General features: G+C 49.0%; 1 protein-coding gene across 1 annotated transcript; it reads left to right on the forward strand.

The window, feature by feature from the left end:
• Positions 1–763: 763 nt before the first annotated feature.
• Positions 764–24,439, forward strand: ETF1 (eukaryotic translation termination factor 1). The gene is made up of 11 exons (XM_065734462.1): positions 764–873; positions 968–1,103; positions 14,096–14,271; positions 15,025–15,164; positions 18,106–18,244; positions 19,103–19,293; positions 19,572–19,701; positions 20,433–20,588; positions 21,094–21,158; positions 22,317–22,464; positions 23,598–24,439. Exons 2-11 carry the CDS (start codon positions 1,018–1,020, stop codon positions 23,678–23,680), a joined length of 1,314 nt encoding a protein of 437 aa, XP_065590534.1. The 5' UTR covers positions 764–873; positions 968–1,017; the 3' UTR covers positions 23,681–24,439.
• Positions 24,440–24,845: the final 406 nt, after the last annotated feature.

A 24,845-nucleotide genomic window follows, 5' to 3' on the forward strand; every position in this document is an offset into this window, starting at 1 on the left:
AGCAGCGGGTTCCTGCAGTTTGTGCTGGATGTGAGTGTGGGGGGAATGCGGTTGGTGTGAGGTGATAGGGTCCACCCCCTGCTGCTGCCAGCCGCGGTTTCCCCCTTGCTGCGCTGTTACGTGGTCACCTCTCTGCTGCACTTCCGTGTGTGCGACCTTCTGGAAAGGGAAAAGCAACAACGCGGCGGCGGGCAGGCATTTGTGTGCATGCAACAAGTGTGAAGGCGGGGCAGCTCGGCGCAGCGCTGCTGCCCGCGTCTCGTGATCCGTGGCAAGGGCAGATCGGCATCTCGCGGCGCCCGGGCTCCTGAATCATTGATCCGGGTTGGCCTTGAATGAATGCTTCTCTCTGTCACGGTTTGAACGCATCCCTCGACGTTGTTTCTCAATGTGTTGCTCTTAGCCTCCTCTATAAGCTTAATTTAAAGCTAAGTCGGGTGACGCGTGTTGCGCTACGGGCTCCGCTCGGCCCCGGCTCGGACAGCCGCCGCAATCCCCGCTTCGGCCTCCGGGCGCCCGAGGCCACGCCACGCCGCTCCTTCCCGGCGCGGCCCCTTTAAGAGCGCCCGCGGCTGACCCCGCCGTTCTCGCGAGACTTCTGCCGCGCACGCCCCCCCCTCGCCGAGTAGGGCGGCGAACTACTTGTCCCACAATTCCCCGCGCGGCCCGTCGGCCAATCGCGAGGCGCCCCGCTCCCGCGCGGGCGGGGTGGGCGGGTTAGCGCCCCCCGCCCCGGTCCCCCGGAAGTGATGTCAGAGGCCCCATGTGAGCCGATTGCAACACATGCAGCGCGGCGAGGGGGAGCGCGAGCAGCCGGTGTCCGACGTCAGCGCCGCCGCCAACCGCGCGCCGCCGGGGGGGAGCGGGCCTGAGGTGAGGGCGCGGCGGGGCCGGGCCGGGTGGGGCCGGGCGGGGCCGAGCCGGTTCTAACTGCTGTGCGTGTGCGTGTGCCGCCGCGCCTCTGCAGGCCGCCGCAGCCGGAGGAGGAGGAGGAGGAGGAGGAGGAGGAGGGAGAAGATGGCGGACGATCCCAGTGCTGCCGACCGCAACGTGGAGATCTGGAAGATCAAGAAGCTCATCAAGAGCCTGGAGGCGGCCCGCGGGTGAGCGGCGGGGAGCGGCGGGAGGTGGGGCCGGGCCCACAGCTCCGTTGCTGGGAGGGACGGGGTCGGGGAGGGAGCGGCCGCACCGGGCACGTGTGGGGCGGAGGAACGGGCGGAGGTCCGCGAGGAGCCGGGTCCCGCCGCCCCTCAGACCCCGGCGGCGCTGCCGGGACGAGCGACCGAGGAGAGGCCCCGCAGCGCGGTCGCCGCCGGGAGAGCTGGGCCCCGCGTGGTGGCTGGGAGCAGCGGGCGGGCGGGCGGCCCCCTTTGTTGGTCCTCAGCCGCGCTCTTTTCACCCCCTTCTTCCTCCTGAGAGCGCTTCGCTCCTTTTCCCGCGTGTTAAGCTCTTCCGAGACGCGGCGAGTGCTGAATGCGAGGTCTCTGCCCTCCCTGAAGTTGGCGTTGCGTTTTAATGCCGTTCTTTCCCCAGAGGTGGAGGTGCTGGCTGTTCCCACGCCGTGCCCCGTGGCGGAGGGGACGTGGGGCTGTCCGTGTGCTCGCCGGGCAGCAGCTGCTTGTGCATGTCGAGAATTGCTTGGACTTTGGTTATTGCAGGAACTGTAGGCACTGGAGCTGTAAAAAAGTAATAAAAGCGTGTGCTTTGGTAAAATAAAAATTAAGGGTGACTCTTGGGCCACCCTTACAGCTGCAGTTCCATAGGCTGCTCAGGACTGGTGCTAAACCAGTGGGGGCACTGCTGCCATCCTGCTCAGGGCGCCTGTCCCCTGCTTAGTGCTGGTGGAGTGGGCCAGGGAACCGTTCAGCTGGAAACTAACCCAGAGAAGAGGGAAAGGGGAGGAGAACCTAAGCCACATCTCCATTAGTTTGTATTTTTAATCTGACTTGCAATGTAGCCATGTAAGGGTTGGGGTGTGGGAGAAGAGAATGTGGAGCTGGGGCTGTCCTTGTCTGCTCCAGAGTCTCCTTTGGCTGCCTGAGCTGATCACTCAGCTGTGCCTTCGTGCATTGCTGATGGCATGTGTTGTGCTGGCAGGGGTGTCCCAGCGAGCACAGGAGCCTGAGGACAGTTTTTGCCATGAAGCTGGAAGGGCTCAGGCAGCTACAGGCATCTGTTGCAGCTTGTGAAGACCTTTCTGTTCCCTGTACAGTGCTGGGATGTGTCTGGAAAAGCGTTCAGCGTTTTATCTCATTCTAACTGCGAGCAAAAGCATGCGTGTACTGAACAGCTCTTGGTTTGTTCATCGTTTGGAACAGGCGGATGTTGGAGAGGCGAGGGTAGAGCTGGGAGCTCCTGGAAAAAGTGAGGGGGAAGGGCAAGCTTGGAGCAGGTGAGCCCTTCAGTCTGGGGCAGCTGCCCTGCTGCCCTCCCCCACCCATCTGTCGTCCCTGGCACACCCCTGCTTCATGTTCAAGATGCTACAAGTGCAGTAAAATGCATGTAGGAGTTTTAGGTGAGCCGTCTGGTCCAGCACATCTATTAGGTGTTGTGATGCTCTCGTTCCTTCTGTAGTGTGTGCTAGCTGCTAAACCACCTGCTGAAGGCTGCTGATGCTTGCAGTCCTTGTTGTAAGCAGGATTATATCGGTTACATGTAAATGCATGTTCTGCTTTCAGTGAGTCCTGGCTGAAATTATCTTCCTCTCTTTGGGTCCAGTAAGGGGAAGAGATGCTGTGGCTCCTGCTACCAGAAGCGTTCTGCCTGCTGGCACCAGAGGTGCGAGCCAGCGAAGCAGGCTTTTCCTGCCTTTGGGAGAGTCACTTCCCCTTCCTGCCAAGTAGGAAGACCTGTTCTGGGGTGGGTTAGGGGGCGAAGCCTTTAAATAGGACAATGTGGGAGCCAGGACTCCTCGGTGTCTCCACCTTCCCTTACTCATGCACTCCTAATAGTGACCCAGCAGCCGTGTCCCAGTTTCATGCACTGGTTGTTCCTGCAGTGGATCAAAGGGATGGGAAGTAGAGGGAGCAGGAGCTGGGTGTTCATGGGCACTTTTTGCAGCCATTTCTATCAAAGCTCAATAAAATGTGTGAAGTACTACTGGGATGTTAAGGAAGCACAAGAATAAGGAAATGCTTTTGTCATGCCTGGGATAATTGAGCTAAGTGACAGTATGTGGCCAGAAGATGAGGTGAGGAGATTAGAGCTTCAGCTTCACCAGAAGCTCATCATCTGGAGGGCAGTGAGGGGAAAGCTGCTGCTTGAATGCTAAGGTAGCATCCTAGCAAGAAGAACGTCCTGTAATTTTTCCCAAACTCTTCTCTGGAGTGCTGGTGTTACCAGTGATCTCTGGTTAGCAAGAGCCTGGCAAAAACAAACACAAAAACCAGCACCGCCCCAAACCTACCCCAGACCCTCTCTCTGCTGACAGGGTGAAGGAGGAGGTACATTTGGTATCTCGTTTCTGAAAACAGAACTATGTGTTGTCTTCTGTGTGCTCCAAAGCAGGGCTGCAAACTGTCTGCCCCTGTATGAAGTTAATGAATTGGTCTTTCTGATATGGTGATAAGGGATAGGGAGTAGCTGGTATCTGCAGAATGAGTGTGAGAGAGGGCAAGCAGGGCCTGGGCTCTGTGCTTCAGGCAATTAACTTTTCCAGCCAGAAGAGCTGAGAGTGAAAGGACAACGATGAGCAAGTTATGCCCTTGTGAGAAGTCTAGCCCTTCTCGCTGGTAGCTTGAGCTGCTCAGATTCTCATCAAGCATCTCAGCTTCTCCCTTACAGGAGCATTCTGCTTTCTGAGCAGTCAGCAGTCCACGGTTGGTTTGTGTAACACACAGTCGCAGTGAAAGGCTGTGCCCCCCCTGGTAGCTGCAGCTGTTTCTGCATTTGGATGTTGCAGCAGCTTGAGCAGGAGTGGTGTTAGCCACTGTGTTTTTCCTTATCCTGTGTCTCAGAGCTTTTCTGTTATTGCTTCATGCAGTTTTCCAGTGTCAGTATGAAATTGACAATCGCTCTTTGTTCTTCCATGGCCCTGAATGGTTAGCAGGGCTGAGTTCAGTTTTTCTGCTCATGTAAGCTGTAAATGCTTGGCAGAATCAAGTACCAGCAACAGCTAGCAGTCTCCTTGCAGGCTTAGGCCTGAGATGTCACACTTCAGTAGCGTTTGAAAAACTTCTCCAAGTCTCAGTGACGAGGACTCTGTTCCTGCAAACAGTTCTGTGCTGGGCAGGTGGGTGTTCTGACCTGGGGTAAGAGCACAGTGGGTGCTGCTGCAAATTGTGGGGCTGTGTTGTAATGGCAAAACCTTCAGGGAGCTGCTTCCACGAGACACCTCTCCTGCCTTGAGCTCAGCAAAGGCAGAACCTTGTGTTTGCCATCCTGCCCTGCTGGAGCGGAGGGCAGAGCAGAACAGAAAGGTGTTCTTGGCAGCTCTGCCTGCTGCAGCTGACAAACAGAGTGGGTGGAGGTTGGGGAGCAGAATGTGTCTCCAAACGGAGTATTTTGGAAGGTGAACTAACAGGATGTATGCAGGCTTTCTGAGCAAACTCAAAAACTAGGCCTGAACGAGTAACTTATTCCAGTTATAACTGTAAGGAGTGCATTAAGGCAGGAGAATGGAGAAACAGCGAGAGAAGGGGATGGTCGTGGTGCCTCTGGGTCACGGGGAAGAGAAATGAGGCTTTCTCACTACGGTTTGGATTTTGTCAAGTTGAAACTTCCATCTGCTATATGGGAGAAACCAAATGGGAAGCAAATAAAAAGCAACCAGTAAAGAGAGGTGTGAAAATGTACAGGAATTCTGCAAAATGAAACGCGTGCTCGTTCTGCGGGCTGACCTGTGGCTTGCAGAGGAGCACTGTGCCCAGTGCACGTTGCAGAAAGCTGTGGTAGCAGCCGGGCTCTCCCTCAGTCCATCTGGAGCCTTGCTGGTCCTGGTGGAAGGGCCCACCTTTGCAGTCTGCTTTGGCTGTGCATCTCTGCACCTTGTGCTGCTGTCGCTTTCGTGCCTGGGCAGGGTGGCAGGGCTGAGACCTGCTAGGGCAACCCGGTGGCTCTGGAGAGTGAGACAAGTCGTGGTCTGCTCTGCTGTTAGTGCAGTGGGCCTTGCCAGAGATGACCTCAAAGCCCACAGACTTGTGAGGTGATGGTGGAGATGCTGTGATGCTGTCAGAGAATAACCAGCGTCTGTTTCAGGTGGGTGTCCTGTGCGGGTTTGCATTCCTCCTCGTTTCATTGGAACAAGCTCTGGGGAAGTTTGGGGCTGCCCGTGCTATGTCGCTCCACAGTGGTGAGCAGCATTTCTCTCCTGAATTAAGCAGTGCAAATATTCAGTCAGTTCTGGTAGTGCCTGTAGCCCTTGGCTGCAGGGAGCATGTTCTACTGGTAGCAGGTATGGGGCTGCTCTTTGTACTGTGCTGGACACTTGGTTGACACTGCATTGCTGTACTGCACAGTGTTATGGGGGGTTTACTGGTTCCTTGTGTGGCTCCAGGTATGGAGGCACTGGTGTGGCTGTCTTGTCCTTCAGTGATGCCATGCATCGGGTGGAGGATTTACCTTGATCTCGCATCGCTCTGATGGGTTTCTGGCCATGCTGCTGGAGATGTGTGGCTTCAGAGCATCCCCTGCTCCTGGGATGACAGTGGATCTCTTCCCCTCCCATCTCAGTGGGATCCATTTGTCATTGCAGCTGTGCCGGGGTTTGTGTTGGTACAGAATCTGTTTCTGCAGAGCTCAAGCTTTCACGTTAGGATGTGGAGTATTGTGGAGACCTTGGCCAGGCCTGGCTGAGCTGGTGGGCCTGCCCAGGGCAGTGCTGTGGCAGGGTATCCTTGGCTTTCCAACATCTGTTGTGTTAGCTGGGCTGTAGTGCTGGTGTGTCAGGTTAGTGCTTGCCATAGAATAGCCCCGAAGATCTCTGTGCAGCAAGCTGCTGCAGTGTGCACGTGTCTCCAGCAGCTTTCACTCGTGGGGAGTGTGAGGGGTACATGAGGAAAGGGCTGGAGGAGTAGAAAGGGCTGTGTGGCACACAGGGCTTGTCTTCGTTGGCAGTAATTCTCTGCTTTGGCTTTATGAGCTATCGTTACTATAATTTAAGTTCATATCTGAGCTGAAGTGCTTCCTTGAAGCAGTGCTCTCTCAGTCCAGTTGCCTTCAGGGTCGTTTCCAAAGAAGGGCATGTTTCTGTTAGAGAGGAAACTTACAATATTAATACTGCCTTTCACTCTTGGTAGCATGAGGAGGAAGCGTTGGCAGAGAGGCTGGCATGGGAGCAGCCCGTGGCAGGAGGGAAAACAGGGCTGTGTGGCAGGTCATCACCTTGCATGTGTGGCTTCCCTGCTCACGGTGCTGCAGGTGAGGGCTGCTGGGGCTCAGGAGGAAGGCAGGCTCTCTCAGAGCTTGCTTTGGGGCTGCGTGGAGCAGTGTTAATGGTGGGGGGTCTGTGGCAGAAGGGCTGCTGACACTGCCTGTGCCACTGTTACCAAACGCTTCCTGGGCTGTCTCACCTGCCTGCTCTACCTGCTCCTTTTGAATTATAGCAACAATCAAGTGCTGTTTGGAGAACACTAGCAGGTGGTGGAAAATGACCTGCTCTGGGAGAGCTGTTCCGTGTCAGACAAGCTGCAGTCGGTGTTTTATGGCCTTTGGTAGTTTGGTAGCCCGATACCCTCCTTTACAACCACGTGAATCATTGCTGAACAGCATGATTCATGCACAGATCATCATTCACAAAGAGCTAATGAATGAGACCCTGACTGCTGAAGAGAAATGACGTGGTAGGAGATGGGAATGAACACCTCGAAAGAGAACAGACTTTTTTGGCTTTGTGGCAATTCTGTTTTTTTTTCCCTTTTGGCTCCGTATTCCCATGCAGCTCTGAGGCATTAACATCTTAACGAACAAATCTGGATTTGTGCTTCAGTCCCTCAGTGTACATCTTGTACCCAACTGGCCCATTAGCATAATGCAACAAGTCTTTAAAACTTGGAGCATTAATAATTGGAGAGTGAGGAGGGAGAGCAGGGGAGCTGTGGCACAACCAAGCCTGCCAGTGAGTCACAAGTGTCTGAAGTGCAGAAATGCCTGTTCCACTTACCAGTAATTGGGAACCCAGGCTTTCTGCGTTAGGTCAGATGCAGCCAGGAAGGCCTATTCAGAACATGGCTATGCAATTATCTTTTTGTCATGCGTTGCCTTTGATCCAAGGATTTCAATGTGGCATTGATTCACCTTTCCCATGGGGTGAGCAGTATCTGCTGGCGCTGATCCAGCGTGTCCCAGCAGTGCAGGATGAAGGCTGGGTCCCCTCCTGGAGCCCCAGGACTGATGTGGGACCCACACCGTTGCCAAAGCAGCAGCCTCAGTGCAGGAGCTGCTTCCAGCCGTGGAAGGGAAGATGTTGGTCACCAGCTCTGAGCTGGGGTGCTGAGCTCTAAGAGCAGCGTGTGCTGCTCAGCGGGCAAGGACTCAGTTACCTGCTGCCCTCAGACAAGTGATACCTGGCCAAGTCCTGTGCCGCATGGAGAAGTCACCGTGACCCAATTCTTCTGTCGCTGCCCTTCTGTCCCTGGGGAGCGGTGAGTACTGAGCTCAGGAGGCAGGTGCTGGCAGTGATCCAGTGGCTGCTGGGGGGGCTGCACAACCACCCCAACCCTTGGGCCACATTTGTAGCCTTCCCTCTGCTCTTGGGCAGAAGCAGTCATCTGCTGCCTCCCCATGGGAAGCTCTCCCCTGCTGCTGGAGCAGGGGTGTGCGGAGGAAGGCGGGCTCACTCTGTGTGTGGGGTGCTGGCGTGGTGTTGAGCTCCACAGCCTGCACTCAGCTCACATGGCACCTGGGGGCTCTTCCTCTTTGAGAAGGTCAGTGGGTTAGGGTAAGAGGACAGAATATGTCCTCAGGGCAGCCTTAATGCCTGCCTCGAAGCTCTTTCTGGTTACGCAGAGTGCTTTGTGTATCATCTTCCTGTAACACAGGACCTCCTGGCAGATGGGGTACAAGATTCCTGTCTAGAGCTCTGGGTCAAGGTTACAGGATGAGTGCTCGGTGCTGTGCAGGCTGAGGTAGCAATAACTGCAGTGTCTGTCTGCCCAGGGCAGAGGTGGCACTCTAAAGCTGATCGGGGCATTCACCACTTGGCTTCCTGGGCTCCTTTTCTCCAGTTAAAGCTTACCCTGAAGGTAAGGTAATCTTGAGGAAAGAGTGGCTTGGTCTCCTGGCTCCGTGATCCTTCCCTTGTGCCTGCTCTTCTCATCTTTGCTTTTTCTCTGCTTTGTAGATGACAGTAGTACCAAGGAGATCCTCCTTGACATACCTTTGCTTGGGAATCAATCTCTTCCAGGTCTTCGCATCCTCCTTTGCTAGACCTGGCAACTCTGGAGGAACACTTTGGACTAGTGCTGCCTTTTGGTAGGTTATTCAGAACAGTAGTGTATGTAGTGGTGTACAGTGCCTTTGAGGTTTGGGGTTGGGATGTCCTTACTGATACAGTGCAATACAAAGTGCTGCCAACAGCATGGCTTTCAGCTCTTCTTTACCTTAAGCTTAAATGGGGTAGTGGTACTTCCCACTGTCCTCTAAGTGGTGGTGTGGGCTGTGTGTAGATAAGTGTGTGTCTGAGCTGTGCTTTGAGACTATCCACTGAACTGTGGGGTTTCCTCTGTTCCTGAAGGAGACACCTCCAAGAGCTGTTGCTTCCCAAGCAGCAATTAGATTGTGATGCATTGGCTGTGTTGGTGTCGAAGAGCAGTGGAGCAGTGCAGGCTTTGGGTAGGCTTCCAGATGACACTGTGTCTGAAGCACCAATGGGATGCCCGGTTCATTCCTCGGAAGCTGGCAGGATTTCTAGGAAAAGCTGCATTACTTTTGCATCTGCAGTCATCTGTGTGGGTTTGGCATCTCAAGTGAACTTGTGTCACTTCCTATTTGAAGGAGAGTTTGTGTTATTAAAAGACATAAAGTCTTTAAAGGGCACATCTATGACCTGCTTATGCACTTCCCAGCCATAATTCATGGGCTGTGAGAGTGTGTGCATAGAACTTCCCCTAGGCAAGGTCAGCACAGTTGCATCCAGGCTTCTGTGAGCAGGGAGTGTCTCGTGGCCTGTGTTTTGTGCGAGTCCAAACCAGCAGTTCCGTACTTGCTTGTACCAAAGGACGTTTACTTTTTATAGCCTTTCATTCAACATCTCTGCTCAGATACAGGATCAAAAAAGTCCTCAGCTGTTCTTTTACATTGCTGCTTGCGTGGGACTATGCTACATAGGCCTTCACTGAAGAGGCAAAGGCCTCTGGAAATAATGCTCTTGGTCCTGTGCTGTGTGCCTGGCTGCAGTAAGCTCTGCCTGGGTTTACATGGGTGTTGCTGGCACCCACCTTGCAGCTGCCCATGGATGTGCTGCTGCTGGAAGGGGTCTGTTGTAGTTCTGGCTGTGCATGCAGCATGAGCTACCCAGTGATCTGTAGTCCTCTGGGCTGGAGACAGGGGCTGATACTTGGGAAGGGTATGGAGCTTGAGGCAGCCTCCTAGCTGTACCCTGTGGGTAAGGTCAGATTATCTGAAAGCTGCTTCACACTCCTGCCAGGTTATGGTGGTTGCACGTAGGCCTTGTGCTGCTCCCTTTGTTCCCAAGGAAAGCAAGGTGCATGTAAGCTGGTGTCTTGTGAAAATACACTTGAGTCACAGAGAATGGCTGACCTCCCTTGCCTCTGTGTCTGCTCGTTATGCAGTGTGCTATTAGTGTAAACCACTTCATTGTGGAAGAAGCACAGCTCAGCTGTTGTTGGACAAGTCTGATGCCACAGGATGGGCCAGGAGCTGCTATTTATACTGCATGGCTGTTACGTGAGCACTGTCCCACGTCCCAGGAGGCCAGCTGCTCCTTAGGAGGAGAGGAGGGGACAGTGGCTGGTGCTGCTGCATTGCTGCTTCATGGGGCCTTCCAGGTGGCTGCTTCCATGAGATAACGCTGTGGGAGATCATCACAACACTGCTGGGCCTGTGTGTGGTGTGAGCTGGAGGGCTGGGGCCTGCTCAGCTGCTGCTTCTGAGTGGCAAAACTGAACTTGTGGAGATGGAGATGGCAGCCCAGAGCAGGAGGCTCAGCTGTGACAGCACCCAGCCGCAGGGTATATTTGGCAGCTTGTTCTGAATGTGATACACTGCTTGCTCTGCACACTTGCATTCTGTCGGGGGGGTTCTTCATGTTAAACTAAGAAATGCAGACACAGAGCACCACTCCTGATGCCAGCTGTGGCTGGGGGCTCAGTGTGGCTGTCCAGCTGGGTGAAGCACTCTCTGAAGTCCCCGCTCTGCTTCTGAAGAGCCCAACGTGTCCTGCTTGGATCCTATATCCCACAGCTGTTGCAAGACACAGTAAGATCTTGTGGGATGGTACCTCTTAGGAAGTGCAGGAAGATCTCACAGCGATGACCTTCTGGAGGCCAAGGTACATTCTTGCAGGAGCACCAGCAAAACTTGTCCCTTCAGCTCTGGCCAAGGCCAGAATTGATTCAGCAGTGCACACACCACTGCTCGCTGCTCTGAATTGATAGCTCCCTCTCCCACGCAGCTCTGGTGGGTTTTAGGAGTGAAGCTGGAGACTCCCTGGGGTGGTAGGAGCAAATTCAGAGCCTGGATCTGTGCTGGAGATACCCAGTGCTGGTATCTCCCAGGCCATGCTAAATCTGAGCTAATTGCCAATTACTGGCAGGGCTGGCATGGTGTGCTTAGTAACCATAGCACCCAGCAGTGAAGTGTTTCCACTTTTCCAGAGGTTGGCACTTAATTGCCCCCACCCGCCTGGTTTCTTTGCAGTCTGTGACAGGTGCCCTCATTGCTTCCAATTGTTTTCTCCTCTGTGGTTCTATGAGCAGTGGCACATTTTGTGCTGTCCTGCAGACAAGGATGCCAGTTTCTTACAAAGCAGGCATCTCAGCATGTTGGATCTTGGTGCACATCCTTACGTTGCAGTGGCAGCTATTTGGCTGCTGTGCTGGCACTGTGAGCCCGGAATAGAGACAGCCACTGTCTGTAGCTGCTTAAAACTTCCTGGCGCAGTTCAGTCTGAAAGCATTAGCTTCCAGCTGATGGAGCAGAATTTGTCTGGGGTGAGCTGGAACCAGAGAGGAGAACCTCTTGGCAGTGCAGAGCAGATTGTCATGGGCAGTGCCCCGGGTCCCTCCTTGGGGGAGAGCTGGGGGTGATGTGGGGGGAAGTCAGCTCACTGCATGTTCGACCCCTCGCTGTGAGTGCTTCCCTTAATCCAGATGGATTATTTAATTGTTCACTCTAACAGCTTGGTAATGAAGTTCTGCCTGGCAGCGTGCTTGCTGTGGGAATGGTGGTTGGCAGCTGGGCACAAGTATTCCATGTGCTCCTGAGTAGTGAAGCCTGTTGGTTTCAGAGGGTGCTGTTGGCGGAGGCTGTACCTGCATGGTTCCCATACAGGGCTCCTGGAGTAAACTGACTCAGACATGCTCAGCAGCTGTGGAGGAGGACGAGGCATGGGAGGTGCAGAAGTACCTGTCGCCTTGCTGAGGCACTGGCTGCACAGACCAATAGGAAACCTGGTGGCTGTATTGCTATGCAGAGATGCAGAGTGCTTCCATCCCCCAAGCATTTTTCAACTGCAGTTTTCTTAGGATTTCTTTGCTGCATTTTGTCTCAGAGGTGCTTTTAACAGGTGGAGCTGCAGGTTTTCAGACCTCACTGTCCTGCAGGAAGGTCACGTGCAGATACAAGCTTGCTTTGAAGGGGAAAAGCCATTTCTGTGGCAGGTGAATGTGGTCTCTGTGCTGCACAGGGCAGCTCTGCTGCCATCTTTGCCACTTGTGTGCAGACCTGCTTGAGCCAATGTCCTGCTGGTCCAGTTTCTCAGGGACCTGCCCTCAGGTAGGGATCAGACTTCAACCATGCCCTCATGTAAAGAAGGGGGAGCTGAGGCAGGCAGCAGTGAGTGCTGTTACCTCCAATTAGCTCGCTGCCTAACGAGAGGTGGATGGGCTGGCTGTGCCCAGCTGTGGTGTGTGCCAGCTCGGACTGCCCCTCGGGGTGTGGGGATGTGGGGGGCAGTGCTGGGAGCTGAGCACCCACTGCTCTGCTGGGCACTGCAGCTGTCAGTGCCTGGAATAGCTGTGTCTGAGTAAATAGTGATGAAGGCATGTCAAACCTGAGAAATGCACCTGATGTTGGTGATGGAAAGTGCATTGGGATTTAAATCTGTGCTGAGTTTGGTGAAGGGTTGCATCACACCAAGTACTGCACTGTGCAAAGCATTGGTGAGATTTACAGAGAGAACATGTTGTCTAAGGCTCCTCCTTGAGGACAAGGGTACAGCTGGCCTTCCTCCTTGCTGTTTCCACTAGGCTCCTGTACCTCGCTATCTGCTTGTTCCCACTTTATACAGAGGAAAGGTTGCATGTGGTCTGTTCCCATCAGGAGAGCTCAGGGTTGGTCCTGTGTCTCTTGCTGCTGGGACCGCCCTTAGGTCATGATGCAGCCAGCTAGGTGTGATCTGCAGAGCTTCCTTGTCTCTGGGAAGCAGTGAGTGTCTGCTTTCAGAGGAAAAAATGAACTGTGAGATTGCTTCAAGAGTGCTACTTTGAGAAGAGTTAGCAAGAGTTGCTTTCCTTCTGATCGGCCTCACTCAAAGGAGCCTGCTGGGAACAGGAGGCCATTAGGTGTCCCTCAAGGCGTGCCATTCACCGGGGAGTGAGCTGCTTTAATTGAGTGTACTTGGAGTATTCTTGGCTGCCATGACCTGGAAGTCTGTGGTAACTGTCAGGCAGCACAGAGATCCCTGTGGGAATAACGCATGCAAGTGTTTCTTTATGACTTTCCTGATTAGTGTGTGTGGGGATCTCAGATATTAAACCCAATTAGTTGTCTTTAAGGTCAGAGACTTATTTAACCTACCAGCACCTGATTTGACTTGGCCTGAATTGAAGATCTTTGGAAGGGAGCTGTACAACTTCTGTAAAGAGGCTGATGAAGGGAGGCTTTCTGAAGCACCTCCCTGCTGCCTCTGTAGCCCAGTCACTTCAGGCAGGGACTGTGGTACAGCTTCACAGAATCTTGTCTGCTCTTATGGATTTTATGTTAGGATGTTTTTTATTTTTTTAATGGCTGAAAAGCACTTTGTTGGTGATCTGGTTCTGAATCAGTACAGCTTTTGCTCTTGAGAAAGCTACAGGACACGGTGAGGCATTTGATTTTTATGATATTTGTCTAAATGTGAGGAATGAAGCCTGGGTTAAATCTGGGGTGGTGCAGAAGCAGCACTTGGGGCATCTGGGATACATCAGTGGTGAATGGGAGGTACCAGTAGGAAGGCAAATGTCCCTGATGTCCATTTTGGCTTTGGGTGGAATTGAACCACAGAGCTGCTTTTGGAAATTAGATCTCTGCAGGTTCCATACCAAAGCTTTAGGAGAATCGAATATCAATATTATTATTTTTTTTCATTTAGCTTAAGCTAGCTCTGTGATTTGTGGGGTCTTATCTGTGCCCGGGGCTGGTGCTTCTGAGCCAGCTGTGGTGTACTGAAGTACACCTTATTTAAAGCAGAGGGCTTCCCTAGGAGGCGGAGTGCTAGCAGGGAAGTAGGAAAGACCAACTGCAGCAAAGTAACCTTCCAGTTCAGTTTTTTTTGTGTTAATCTGAAGAGAACAATGTGTTAAAGCAACACTTGGACTGGTTAGTGCTCCAGCTGTCTGAGATCAAACGGAATGGGCTTAAAAATGTCCTTAAGTATGTGGCTGCATTGTTTTAAATAACTTCAGCTGAGGACTGCTTGCAGTTATGTTCTTTGCTCCCCAAGTAGTATGCCAGGTTAAACAAGCACCTTTGGAGGACTGGACTGTAAGTGGCTAATGTGAATTCTTGGTTATGGAGGCAAATCCTTGGAATAGCTTGTTACATTTTCTCTCTTGCTGTTGTCCAGCAGAAGATGAACTACCCTGGTAGCAGGGGGTTGAAGCATCCATGGAGGCTGGGGAAGCCGTGGGGGCAGGGAGGAGACAACTGGAATGTGGTCTGAATACACGATGGTACTTTGGCTGGTGGCTGCTCACAAGTCTTCTTTCTCCTTTTTCAGCAATGGTACCAGCATGATATCATTGATCATTCCCCCCAAAGACCAGATATCACGAGTGGCAAAAATGCTAGCGGATGAGTTTGGCACTGCCTCCAACATTAAATCCCGAGTGAACCGCCTTTCAGTACTGGGAGCCATTACATCTGTACAGCAAAGACTCAAACTGTATAACAAAGGTAACTCCCAGTGTCTGTGGCTGCTGGCAAACTTCCCTCGCTTGGAAGCATCTTGAGTTCCTGTATACGTAAGCAGAATTCTGCTAATCAGATCTGTTGGCCTGTGCTGCTGTTTTACTCTGGTATTCTGGCTATGTTGGAGGATCACTTCAGGGGTAGCCCTTGGAAATAAGTAGAAGGATAATCCTTGTCTTTGGTAAGAGGGCTCATGATTTGGTCCTTAGCAGTGCTGACTCGTCTAAACCTGGTCAGCCTTAAGAGCTGTTCTGTGTAATTAATGGGCATTAAACTAGTGACTTTCCATTGAGCAGAAACAAGTGCTGGAAAAGAGTTGGTCAGTGCTGTCTTTACAATGGCAAATGGCCCTCACTGAGGCGATCAGTCTAGAAATTGCTATGTGAGCACCATGAGAGTTTTATGGGGGCATTCATTCTTTCTCTGGGTTCTACGAGCTTGTATGCTCCTAGGTTTAACATAAAGCAGTGCTTCAGGAACATGTACCTTGAGTCGTTCCGTCAGTGTTAGATAAGATTACCTTTTGTTTACTGCTCTCAGTATAACAAACTAAAAACATCAGTTTGTTTTCCATTGTAGAGATTTGGGAGGGAATAAAGTGGGGGAAATGGTAGGTAAAAAAAAAAACTTGAGACTTTCTGATTCAGTTCTGACAGAAGTCTCAGTGCTGGATAGTTTTTGATGGTTACGGCTTGCACTCTTTCACAGTGATCTAAAATTGCATTATGTACTTTGCAGTACCTCCAAATGGTCTGGTTGTTTACTGTGGAACAATTGTGACAGAAGAAGGAAAAGAGAAGAAAGTCAACATCGACTTTGAACCTTTCAAACCAATCAATACGTCGTTGTATTTGTGTGACAACAAATTCCACACGGAGGTAAGAAGTCTCCTCTTGTCCACTGGATTTGCAGTAGGCAAGATGTTCGTACTGTGCTCGATTCATGGAAGCAGTCCTTGGTGTGTGTGTGAGCCCATGGTTTGTAGAACAGCTGGCTTTAATTAAGATGTCCTGCTGCAAAAGGCTGGTAGGCAGAAATGTGTGATATTTGCTGAAAGGAGTTGAAGAGCTGAGTCCACCTCCTGCTATAGCTGATTTTATGGCCCAGCAAGCAGCTGCTGAGTTAGTGTAACCCACAGGCATTAGCTCTTCACTGTAATTGGAAGCAGTGTTAGAGGCCCATAGATCTTATCCCAAGCCAGGCCTTAAGGTAATGCCAAGATGGCTTCAGTGCTGCCAGTCTTGATAACGGGTGTGTTACCTGAGACCCTTGATGAAGAACCTGCATGTGCATCAGGGGTGAGGTGGGATTTTTTTCATCCAGCATCTTCTTATCTTAGTCAAATGGATGGTTTGAGGCATATTTTGATTAACGTGGGTTGTTGTGGTTTTAACTGTGTGAGGGCAGTTTGTTGTCTACATCTGTTTTGGCTCTGGCAGTGGCACTCTCAAGGTCTTCAGTAGATGATGGTACTTCGTGTCCATAACGTTCACCACAAATAACATGTGAACCTTTGACCTGGGAGGTGTAGCAGTTGAGTACAGCTCTTGCTTGTGTCCATGGGCGACTGAAACCAGGAGGTAAACAAAGGGGGGTTCAGGAGAGAGTCAGAGGCAGAAAGCCAGGGGAGATATTTGTCCCTGCAGTTGTTGGCTGTGGGTGGATGGTGATAGGCTGCTTCTGCCCTATCAAGAAAGGGCTTAATTTGGTCTTGGCAGCAGCTCCTGCTTGAGGGCACTGATTCAGTACAAAAAAGTAGCTGCTGCCCGGTGGGCTGTTCCCAGGAGGCAGCTGTTAATACTCTTGCTGGTGTGTAGCACTGCTCAGCAGGAGAGTGCCAATAACTGGAGAGGAATTTTTGGTAACTGATACTACTGGTGACGTGAACACTAACTGCATCTTTATCTGGTGGCTCTTTGCTCTCCTGTCTTATTGGAGAACATACTTATTTTTACTTGGTATTGTCTGCAGTGCAGAGTCAGATTTACCTGTAAAAACCTACTGCATGCTGTCCCAAGCAGTGAGATGTTAGTGTTGGAATTCTGATCTGTCTGTGACTGTCAGGTTTGGTCACTGAGCTGTGCTTTTAACCGAGTGGTTCCTGATGTGTGGTTGGGACTCGAGACAGGACATCTGCTGGGGCACACAGATGGATGTCACAGGGAAGTGAGGATATGTCGGGGAGTGGAAGAAAGGATGTGATCTTCAGTGTTAGGCTGAAGTGGGAAAAGGACACTTCCCAGGCTGAAGGAACGGAATAAAAGCGCACGTTCCTTTCTTGTGCTTGATAGGATAGTGTGGAATTGCTGGCAGAACTAATGAAGAGGGAATTGGGGGAACTGCTGATCATTGGGTACTTAAAGAGTAAGAGGGAATGAGGAACATCAGAACCATAGTCATTTGCTGTCTGGCAAGGGTATCTGATAAGATTTTCTCTAGATGTGTTACTGCCTGTGTGAAATTGAAGCAACTTCCCAAGAGGGATATGAACCCTAATGTGTTTCTGAAGGATAGGATTTACAATGACTTATTTTGATATCTTGGCTGGAGCGTTCATTCCAGTCACACGATTTGCTTGGCTCTGGCCCAGTTAAATAGATTGCAATGTAATATGCCACTTCCTCATCTCATTCATCCCTCTGCTGAGGAATTAATACAGAATATTTACTTTGGCCAGAAGATTCCATTAAACCTCACTGTCTCCGTTTCTTTCATGCCTGAAATGCGTAGACTTGGTTGTCTGGATTTTGGATAGAGATGATTTGTTTTTATCCTTGCCATTCAGCCCAATAATCAAGCTGGCAGGCATGCAGGCAGTTAGGGGTCTGGTGAAGTAAACCATCACCACTCTTTCACTATTGAATTGGTGACAAAACAATTTGGAACTCTACAAGTGAGTTCTCCATCTGACTAATACATTTCTGCCAGCTGAAATGTAACATCAGAAAGAAGATTCTTATTACATTTAATGGATGTATAGAACTGCTTGTGTGCTGTGCCTCACCAGGGAACAGAGGGTGATGGATTCCATTGAAGGAATCCCACACCAGCAGAATGAGGGCTAAGCAAGAAATCAGACGGTAGGAGCTTGCAAGCCTTTGTACTGTGCAACTGTCAGGCAACGTGAATGACCTTACGAGATGAGTTTAGCTCCCTTCCATGAAGAGAAGAACTTGATCTGTAACTGTTTTTCCAGCAAAATGAAGTTATGACTCTTCTCTGTAGGTAGTTACTCACAAGGCAGTTATTGCTACAGTTAAATGAATTCTGCTTTGTAAGGCTGAATTTGTTGTACTGTAGATAGCTCATTGTTCTGTCTGTGGGACTAAGACAGTAGGTGCAGCAGAACAGTACTTGTGATGGATGGAAGTCAAGCTTTCTTGGTGCTTTGTAGTATAAAGCTGATCTGACTAATAGCCCAGTCAGCTCACAAAGCAGGTTTGGCTTTCCTGGCTGGGATGCCACAGAAATTACTCTTCCACTTTTGCCAACTGGAGAGGTGATGCAGCCTTGTGGAGGTGCAATGCCTTTAACCCAACGGTTTTCCAGTGCCTCTTTTTAAGGCTTTACTGGTACACCTGAATGTGGCACTGTATGATGAGCTGGTAACACTGTGAAACTAGTTATCAAGTTCAAACATTAGTTTCTTTTCATATCCTTCTTGGTTTGAAGTGTAATCGGAAGTCTGCTTTATTTATAAGAGTCTTACAGGCTGTGTGCTGACCTGAGGTTATTGGGATGTGTGGTGCCTGGTAGTCATTTGGAAGCAGGATCTGCAACAAGCCAGTGCTTCGTGGTGACAACACTTCTCTGTTCCAGGCTCTTACAGCGCTGCTTTCTGATGACAGCAAGTTTGGCTTTATTGTAATAGATGGTAGCGGTGCACTCTTTGGAACTCTTCAAGGAAACACAAGAGAAGTCCTGCACAAATTCACTGTGGACCTTCCAAAGAAGCATGGTAATGCACTGGTTTATCTCTAAACTGCTCGCAGCTGAGTACCAGTGTGTTGGGAGGGGGATGTGAAGGTAGACGCAGGGAACTTAGCCTGGATGTGTGCAGCTGAAGTCAGTTCTTTGCTCCCTTGAAATCTGACAGCAAAGCCTCTAGTCTGAGCCTTCTGTCAAAATTAATGAATCACAGTAATGTGCAGTTGATCTCCTTAAAGGGGTACTCGTTATTTCTTGGTGTGTCTGGGCGTTTACTTGATTTGGGGATCATTTTAAACTAAAGATTACTGGGTAGTAATGTCATTTGCATCTCAGGGTATTGCATGCAAGAAACAGTGAAAAGCACAGACCTGTTCCTTGTAAGAAGCAGAGGCATAGTGGAGCAAGCACAATTCTAGTTCCAGTATGTCATGCTGTATTGCACTAAGCCACTAATGAATTTAGTGAATTATCTGTTAGCTACTCTCAGTTTATGGTCCTGTGTAGCTGTAGAGTAGGGCGTGCTTCTGTAGTAGAGAATACTGGGTAATAGTGTGTCAGCAAGAATGGTGAGGCAGAGGAGATAGCTTTTACGGAAGGTACAGGATGCAGTGTGCATTTGTGCAAAACTGCTATAGAGTTGCAATCTGTACTTAATAAATTAACAAACCTGCTGCGAGATGCATGGAGAAGTATCCTTCTGTGAATAAATAACTCTGCTTGCTGTTCCAGCTGAATGCCCCTAGCTCAGCCTGTGGCAGACTCACTCTGAAGGCTGCATCTGCCCTTGGCTTCACTTATTCAGGGCCCAGTGGGGACCATGTGCGAACAACCTTCCTGAAATGAAAAGTCTTCCAAATTGCTACCTCACATCTGTTCTCTTGTAAAGGTAGAGGAGGTCAGTCTGCCTTGCGTTTCGCTCGTTTGAGAATGGAGAAACGACACAACTATGTAAGGAAGGTGGCAGAGACAGCGGTGCAGCTGTTCATTTCTGGAGACAAGGTGAACGTGGCTGGTCTCGTTCTAGCTGGATCGGCCGACTTCAAAACTGAATTAAGTCAATCTGACATGTTTGATCAGGTGAGTGGCCTTTCCTGAGTAAATAAATGCCTAAGCTGTTGGTAGTAACATGGTGGTACTAACGGTGGCTTTGGCATAAGATGCATCTCCAGAAGCAAGTAGCCTCGGTGTCTTAAATGATTTCACTCTTTTCACTCTGAAAGCTTTCAGAGGTCCCTCTGACTCAGAACAGCCTCTGCTTACAAGTGAACAAAATAAATTAATGATGCAACTCTTTCCAGGTATTTATTCTTGAGGTGTAACAAAGTAGTAAAGCTGTGTAATACTTTCTCTTTTAGCGATTGCAATCCAAAGTGCTCAAACTAGTTGACATTTCCTACGGAGGAGAAAATGGATTCAATCAAGCAATTGAATTGTCAACTGAGGTCCTCTCCAATGTGAAATTCATTCAAGAGAAGAAACTAATAGGTATCTGACTACATATTTAGTGTTTTATTGAGCCAGATGTACTTCACTGAATACTCTGCTTTTGTTTTAGGCCTGGTTGAGTGCATGCACTTCTGAACTGAGAAAAGTACAGCTTGCAGTGATGCTTTGTACTCCAGACACCTTCTTAAATGTTGCAGGATTTAATGGCACTTCAAGAAGTGTTTGCTTTTTTCCCCACCAGGGCTCCTCTGGCCTTCTGTCCATCATTTCATCAGCGGTTGCCTTAGTTTCAGGCATTTTGCTGACATTGGGATGGGAGGGAAGAAAAGATTTCCTTGGATTGTTGGCATCTTCAGCATAAGAATTAAGATTGGTTTTTAAGACAGCAGTAGAAACGGTTCTTCATCTGACTGTCAGCAGACAGATGCTGCTGATTTGAAAGTATAAGAGGGCAGTAGTAGCAATAGCTACCTTACACTGAGGAGAACAGAGTTAAGTAGTGTCTGCTGATGGATGAGACCAATTTACTGTTCCTTAGCTAAGGTAACCCTTCAGATGGATCGAGGTTCCTGACAGGGCAGGGTTTAATAGAGCTGATTTACTGACAGTGAATCTTCTGAGTTATGTGCTCTGATAAGTTATGTGCCTTGCTTTCGTACAGCAATGCTGCAGTCCTCAGTTTCTTCTTGCATTCAGATCAGGCTTGTTTAATAATCCATGTGGTGTGATCTTTGTTCATGACAATCTGTTTCTGTGTGTCTTGGCTACAGGACGATACTTCGATGAAATCAGTCAGGACACGGGGAAGTACTGCTTTGGTGTTGAAGATACACTAAAAGCTTTGGAGATGGGAGCCGTAGAAATACTGATAGTCTATGAAAATCTGGATATCATGAGATATGTTCTGCACTGCCAAGGCACAGAGGGTAGGTGGTGCTTCTGTGGGACTGGAAAGTTCATGAGGAGTTTAACACCTAAGCCATCTTACTTGGTTAGACTTTGGTTATGGAGTAAAGAACAGCAGTGCTAGGGTGACAATTTATCAGAAGAGTGCCATTGTCTGTCTCTCACTAGTGTAAGTATAAATGCACTTACACTGGTGCGTTATAGAAGGGAGACTGATGAGCTCTGTGGCCATTAGAAAAAAATCTTAGTGATTGTATACAAACCATATTCCTGTGGCATTATCCTTGCATTTATTTGTGATGTGCTGTGGGGTTTTTTTGTGGTTGTTGGGTGTTTTTGTTTTTTTTCCCTTGTTTTTTCACACTACACACTGCTGGTGTGCCTTGTTGAGCTTCCCACAGAGCGTCTGCTGGGAAGGAGGGCAGTGTCAGCCCTCTGTGTTGTGATGGCTCTGTCTCCAGTGTCCTGCTGGTTTTAACCTGCTTCTGATAGTCTCAACCTAATATTTTTTTTCTTTCTTCTCAGAGGAGAAGATCCTGTATTTGACACCAGAGCAGGAGAAGGATAAGTCCCACTTCACAGACAAAGAGGTATTTTAGCTTTGCAGGTAGTAGTTCTATTCTCAATGTACTGGTGAAGCCAAATTCTGAATGTCTGACTTAGTGTCACAAGTATGTGAGCATGACAACCTTTCTTGTGCTCAGAGGAGACGTGGGGAGGGTGGTGTGTGTAACCCTTGGATTCTGCCTTGCTTTTCTCCATCCAGTCTTCCATGCTGCTAGTTCTGAGGCTGTATAAATTAGGTTAGGTGACAGGCAAGATAGTGTCTTTGTCCACCATCAACCCATTCACCAGAGGAGTTTGGTAGCTGCCATGTATCATGTGGTCTAAGGTCCCAGACATTGCTCACTGCTTCAGTCAATATAAAAAACAGCAACAATAAGATTAGAAACTGCTATACTCCCTTGCACTTGAATTCAAATTTGCTGCTAGATACATTTGAAATATGTATCTGTCCTTGACTGTCTACGTGTTTCATGCCTTTACAGGCTGGAATGCCTCAAGAAGGTGGGTCTGTATTGTTTGATGTAGTCTAAGCTGGGCAAAAGTCTGTCCCTCATAGAAATGGTGGTCATCTTTATCTTGCATTAGGACTGCCAGCACAGCTGTTCCCAGCCACTTTTTCTCCTTCTGGGGGTAATTGTCAATTCCTTCAGTGTGCAGAAGGTTTACATTACTATCTGAAGTGATGCAGTGTTTCTATGCCAATAATCGCTTGACCTTCTACTTTACAACACTCAGCTTTTTGCCTCTGTATTTGCATAGGCCAGTATTTCCCAGAGTAAACAGTGCCTGGTTCAGTCAGTGCCAGTGGACTGTTTGCTGGGTACAAAGTAAATCTAAAGAAACAGTGAAAACTAAGAGTAGTGTGAGGTGACAGTTGAGTGGAAGAATAAACACTTCCTCACTGACTTCCGTGGTATGGAAGTCCAAAACAAGAGCTGTCAATATTTCATCTCTTAGCACCAGGAGTCCTGTGCTTGTGCCAGTGGTGTCTACCACTCAGACCCTGGCAAATGTCATGCTGCTCTGACCTGTGGAGCATGAAGCTAGTGTGTCAGTCTGAAGACAGACAGGACACTGATATTCAAGCCAAAGACAATTCACAGTAGGAGCATTATTGACAGTTAACATGCAATGACTGTAACATTCTTTTTTTTTTTTCCCCTCCCCAAATGTCTTCATAGACTGGCCAAGAACACGAACTGATAGAAAGTATGCCCCTTCTGGAGTGGTTTGCAAACAACTACAAGAAATTTGGAGCAACATTGGAAATTGTTACAGACAAATCACAGGAAGGATCCCAATTTGTCAAAGGATTTGGAGGAATTGGAGGTAAACTGCAGAAGGAAAATGTTGCTGTTGTTTCTTTTGTAGTGGGTGATCTGATTATCTGTTGCCAGCACAAATGGAGAACTAAGCAGATGAGCCCTACTCTTACTAGTCATTACACCAGTTTAAGAAACTGATGTTCAGCAGGGATCTCTGAGGTGTGTTTCGCATGCAGCGAGATGGTGATGCACGTTAGGCAGCTGTTGCTTTTAGGCTGTTCCTCAGATTGTTTTGCCCTTCAGAGTGCACAGGGGGTGGATTGTCCTTTCCAGCTGCTGAGTTTGCGAAGGGCTGTGATCTGCTTCTGTCTGTATGTACTGGTGCTTTGTGGAATACTGTGCCCTACTATGTAGAAATGGTGGATGAGAAGCACAAGTCTCCTATTTGAAGCAGTTGGATATATTACTTGTCTCTCAAAACTTATCTATATTTTACCCTTCACTGCATTGCAGAAAGGATTTCTAGCAGTCGAAGAATAGCACTCAGAGGAAATATGCTCGATGAGTTTGGCTATGTATAAAACAGCAGGTTTCTAACCTTTTGAGGGTTTATAATTGTAGGAGTCCTTCTCATCTTGTCAGAGCCAGGTGACGTACTGTTTGCTACCGGGCTTCAGTTCAAATAAACTTTACCTAGGTAAATGTTTCTGGGGACAAAAGCATCCCAGGAGCCTGGCTTGGCATGTGGGGTAAGAGTAGTCCAGGAAGTTAGCTGCTGAGTTCAGCTTACATTGTAAAAGTTGCTTCAGCATCAGATGCTCTCTGATTTAACTGCTAGGCCTCAGTGAAAGCAGCCATGTTAGGGTGAAATGACATGTCTCTGGTGCTTCTTGGAGATGCAGTGCTCCTAGGAGTGGACCAGCAGAGCCATAAAGAAAACTGGTCTGTGCTGGGCAGGTAGGTATTTCTTTCTTTTGACGGTGTATTATGTTGAGCAGTGACATGGGGATGTGGCGTTCACTGTAGCTGTGCATCTGCTGTCAGCCTTCAGCTTGTAGCTGCCTTGCAGTACAAATGCAAAGTTAGCTTCTGCAAATTCCGGTGAGAAACTTGTAATGTACAGACAGGGAATCAACTTTTCAATGCCATTCGAGCTCTTTGAATTTGGAAGGAGCTAAAGTGTGTTGTTTTTACCAGGTATCTTGCGGTACCGAGTGGACTTCCAGGGAATGGAATACCAAGGAGGAGACGATGAATTTTTTGACCTTGATGACTACTAGGTAGTCGACCTGGGTCCGGCAAAACGTGCCTCGCCCCTCCAGCATCCAACCCAAGGAGCAAACTCATGGTGGAAAACACAACAGATCCCTGCCTTAGAATTGGAACATTTCCAGAACTTGATCCACAAACATTGGATTTAAAAAAGTAAAACCCTACACTTTGATTTGTCATAGTGTCAGTACAGCAGCAAACTACTAAGTTCCTATATGCCACTTTGGACTAATTTAAAAAGAATCCCAATTTTTACTTTTACTCAATGGTGAAATTGGTTGCTCTTGTATTTTATGAAAATGATTTTTTTAACCTTCATGATGCATTAACTGCTGTAAACCTCTTCCTTCAAAAATTAATAGAAGTAAGATCCTACTGGTTTGTTTCTTTTCACTTTGATTGGAGAAATCAATTGCTGCATTTTGCAGCAGCGTGACCCATTTACATGGCATTCTCAGCTTAGACTGCAGAAGAAGAAATGTAATGAAATTGGAGCCATTTATTCTCTTCAAAAGAATGAGAAAGCACTTACCTTAGAGTGCTAGCTTTATAAGGTGTGGCTTGCTTCAGATGGTTTGGGGAGGCTTACCAGCCAAACGTGCTTTTACCTATTTGCAGAAGCACTGCTCTTACAAACTAGGAAATGCACTTCACTGATTGCAATGAAAATGCTGCTGAGGTCTTGGGCTTAATTGGATTTGAGCAGTGCAGCCTTCAGGATTTTTTTTTCAGTGTTGACAAAAATAAACATGATTTAAGTGAAGGTACACTTCGTTTTGTTCCTCAGTAATTTTGTTTTGTTTTTGCTTTAGGACTGCGTAAGGTTTCCTTGGTTATGTGAATTTGATCGAACCCACAGTTCTGTAATAGAAGCGGGTGATTTCCAGAAATAATCAGTGATCTGAGTCCTTGGCTGAAGCCTTAGTGCTGGTGATTTGGGCCACTCGATGCTAACAGGAGCTTCGGCACAGCCCACCCAGGTGTCTGTCTCCAGCACTAAGGGAGTCTGTTGTAGTGGCTCTCAAGTGTCCTGTAAATCTGATGCTGAACTCTGATGCGCCCTTAACGGGTTAAAACTTCTGGTTGCATCAAGACTCGGAAGCTTTTTTTTGTTATGCCCGCTGTATAGGATGCGTTTTGGCCTGTTAGGAGTGGCTGAGGGTTTTTCAGGTG

Source organism: Cyrtonyx montezumae, unplaced genomic scaffold (genome assembly GCF_038088225.1).
Source record: "Cyrtonyx montezumae isolate F1298 unplaced genomic scaffold, pur_monq_1.0 scaffold_18, whole genome shotgun sequence".
NCBI lineage: Eukaryota > Metazoa > Chordata > Aves > Galliformes > Odontophoridae > Cyrtonyx > Cyrtonyx montezumae.

Bases quoted from the DNA above. Each gene is read 5' to 3' on its own strand.
- ETF1 (XM_065734462.1), top strand. From the start codon at position 1,018: ATGGCGGACGATCCCAGTGCTGCCGACCGCAACGTGGAGATCTGGAAG. The intron at 1,104-14,095 runs GTGAGCGGCGGG...CTCCTTTTTCAG, and splicing joins AGCCTGGAGGCGGCCCGCGG to CAATGGTACCAGCATGATAT. The intron at 18,245-19,102 runs GTAATGCACTGG...TCTCTTGTAAAG, and splicing joins GGACCTTCCAAAGAAGCATG to GTAGAGGAGGTCAGTCTGCC.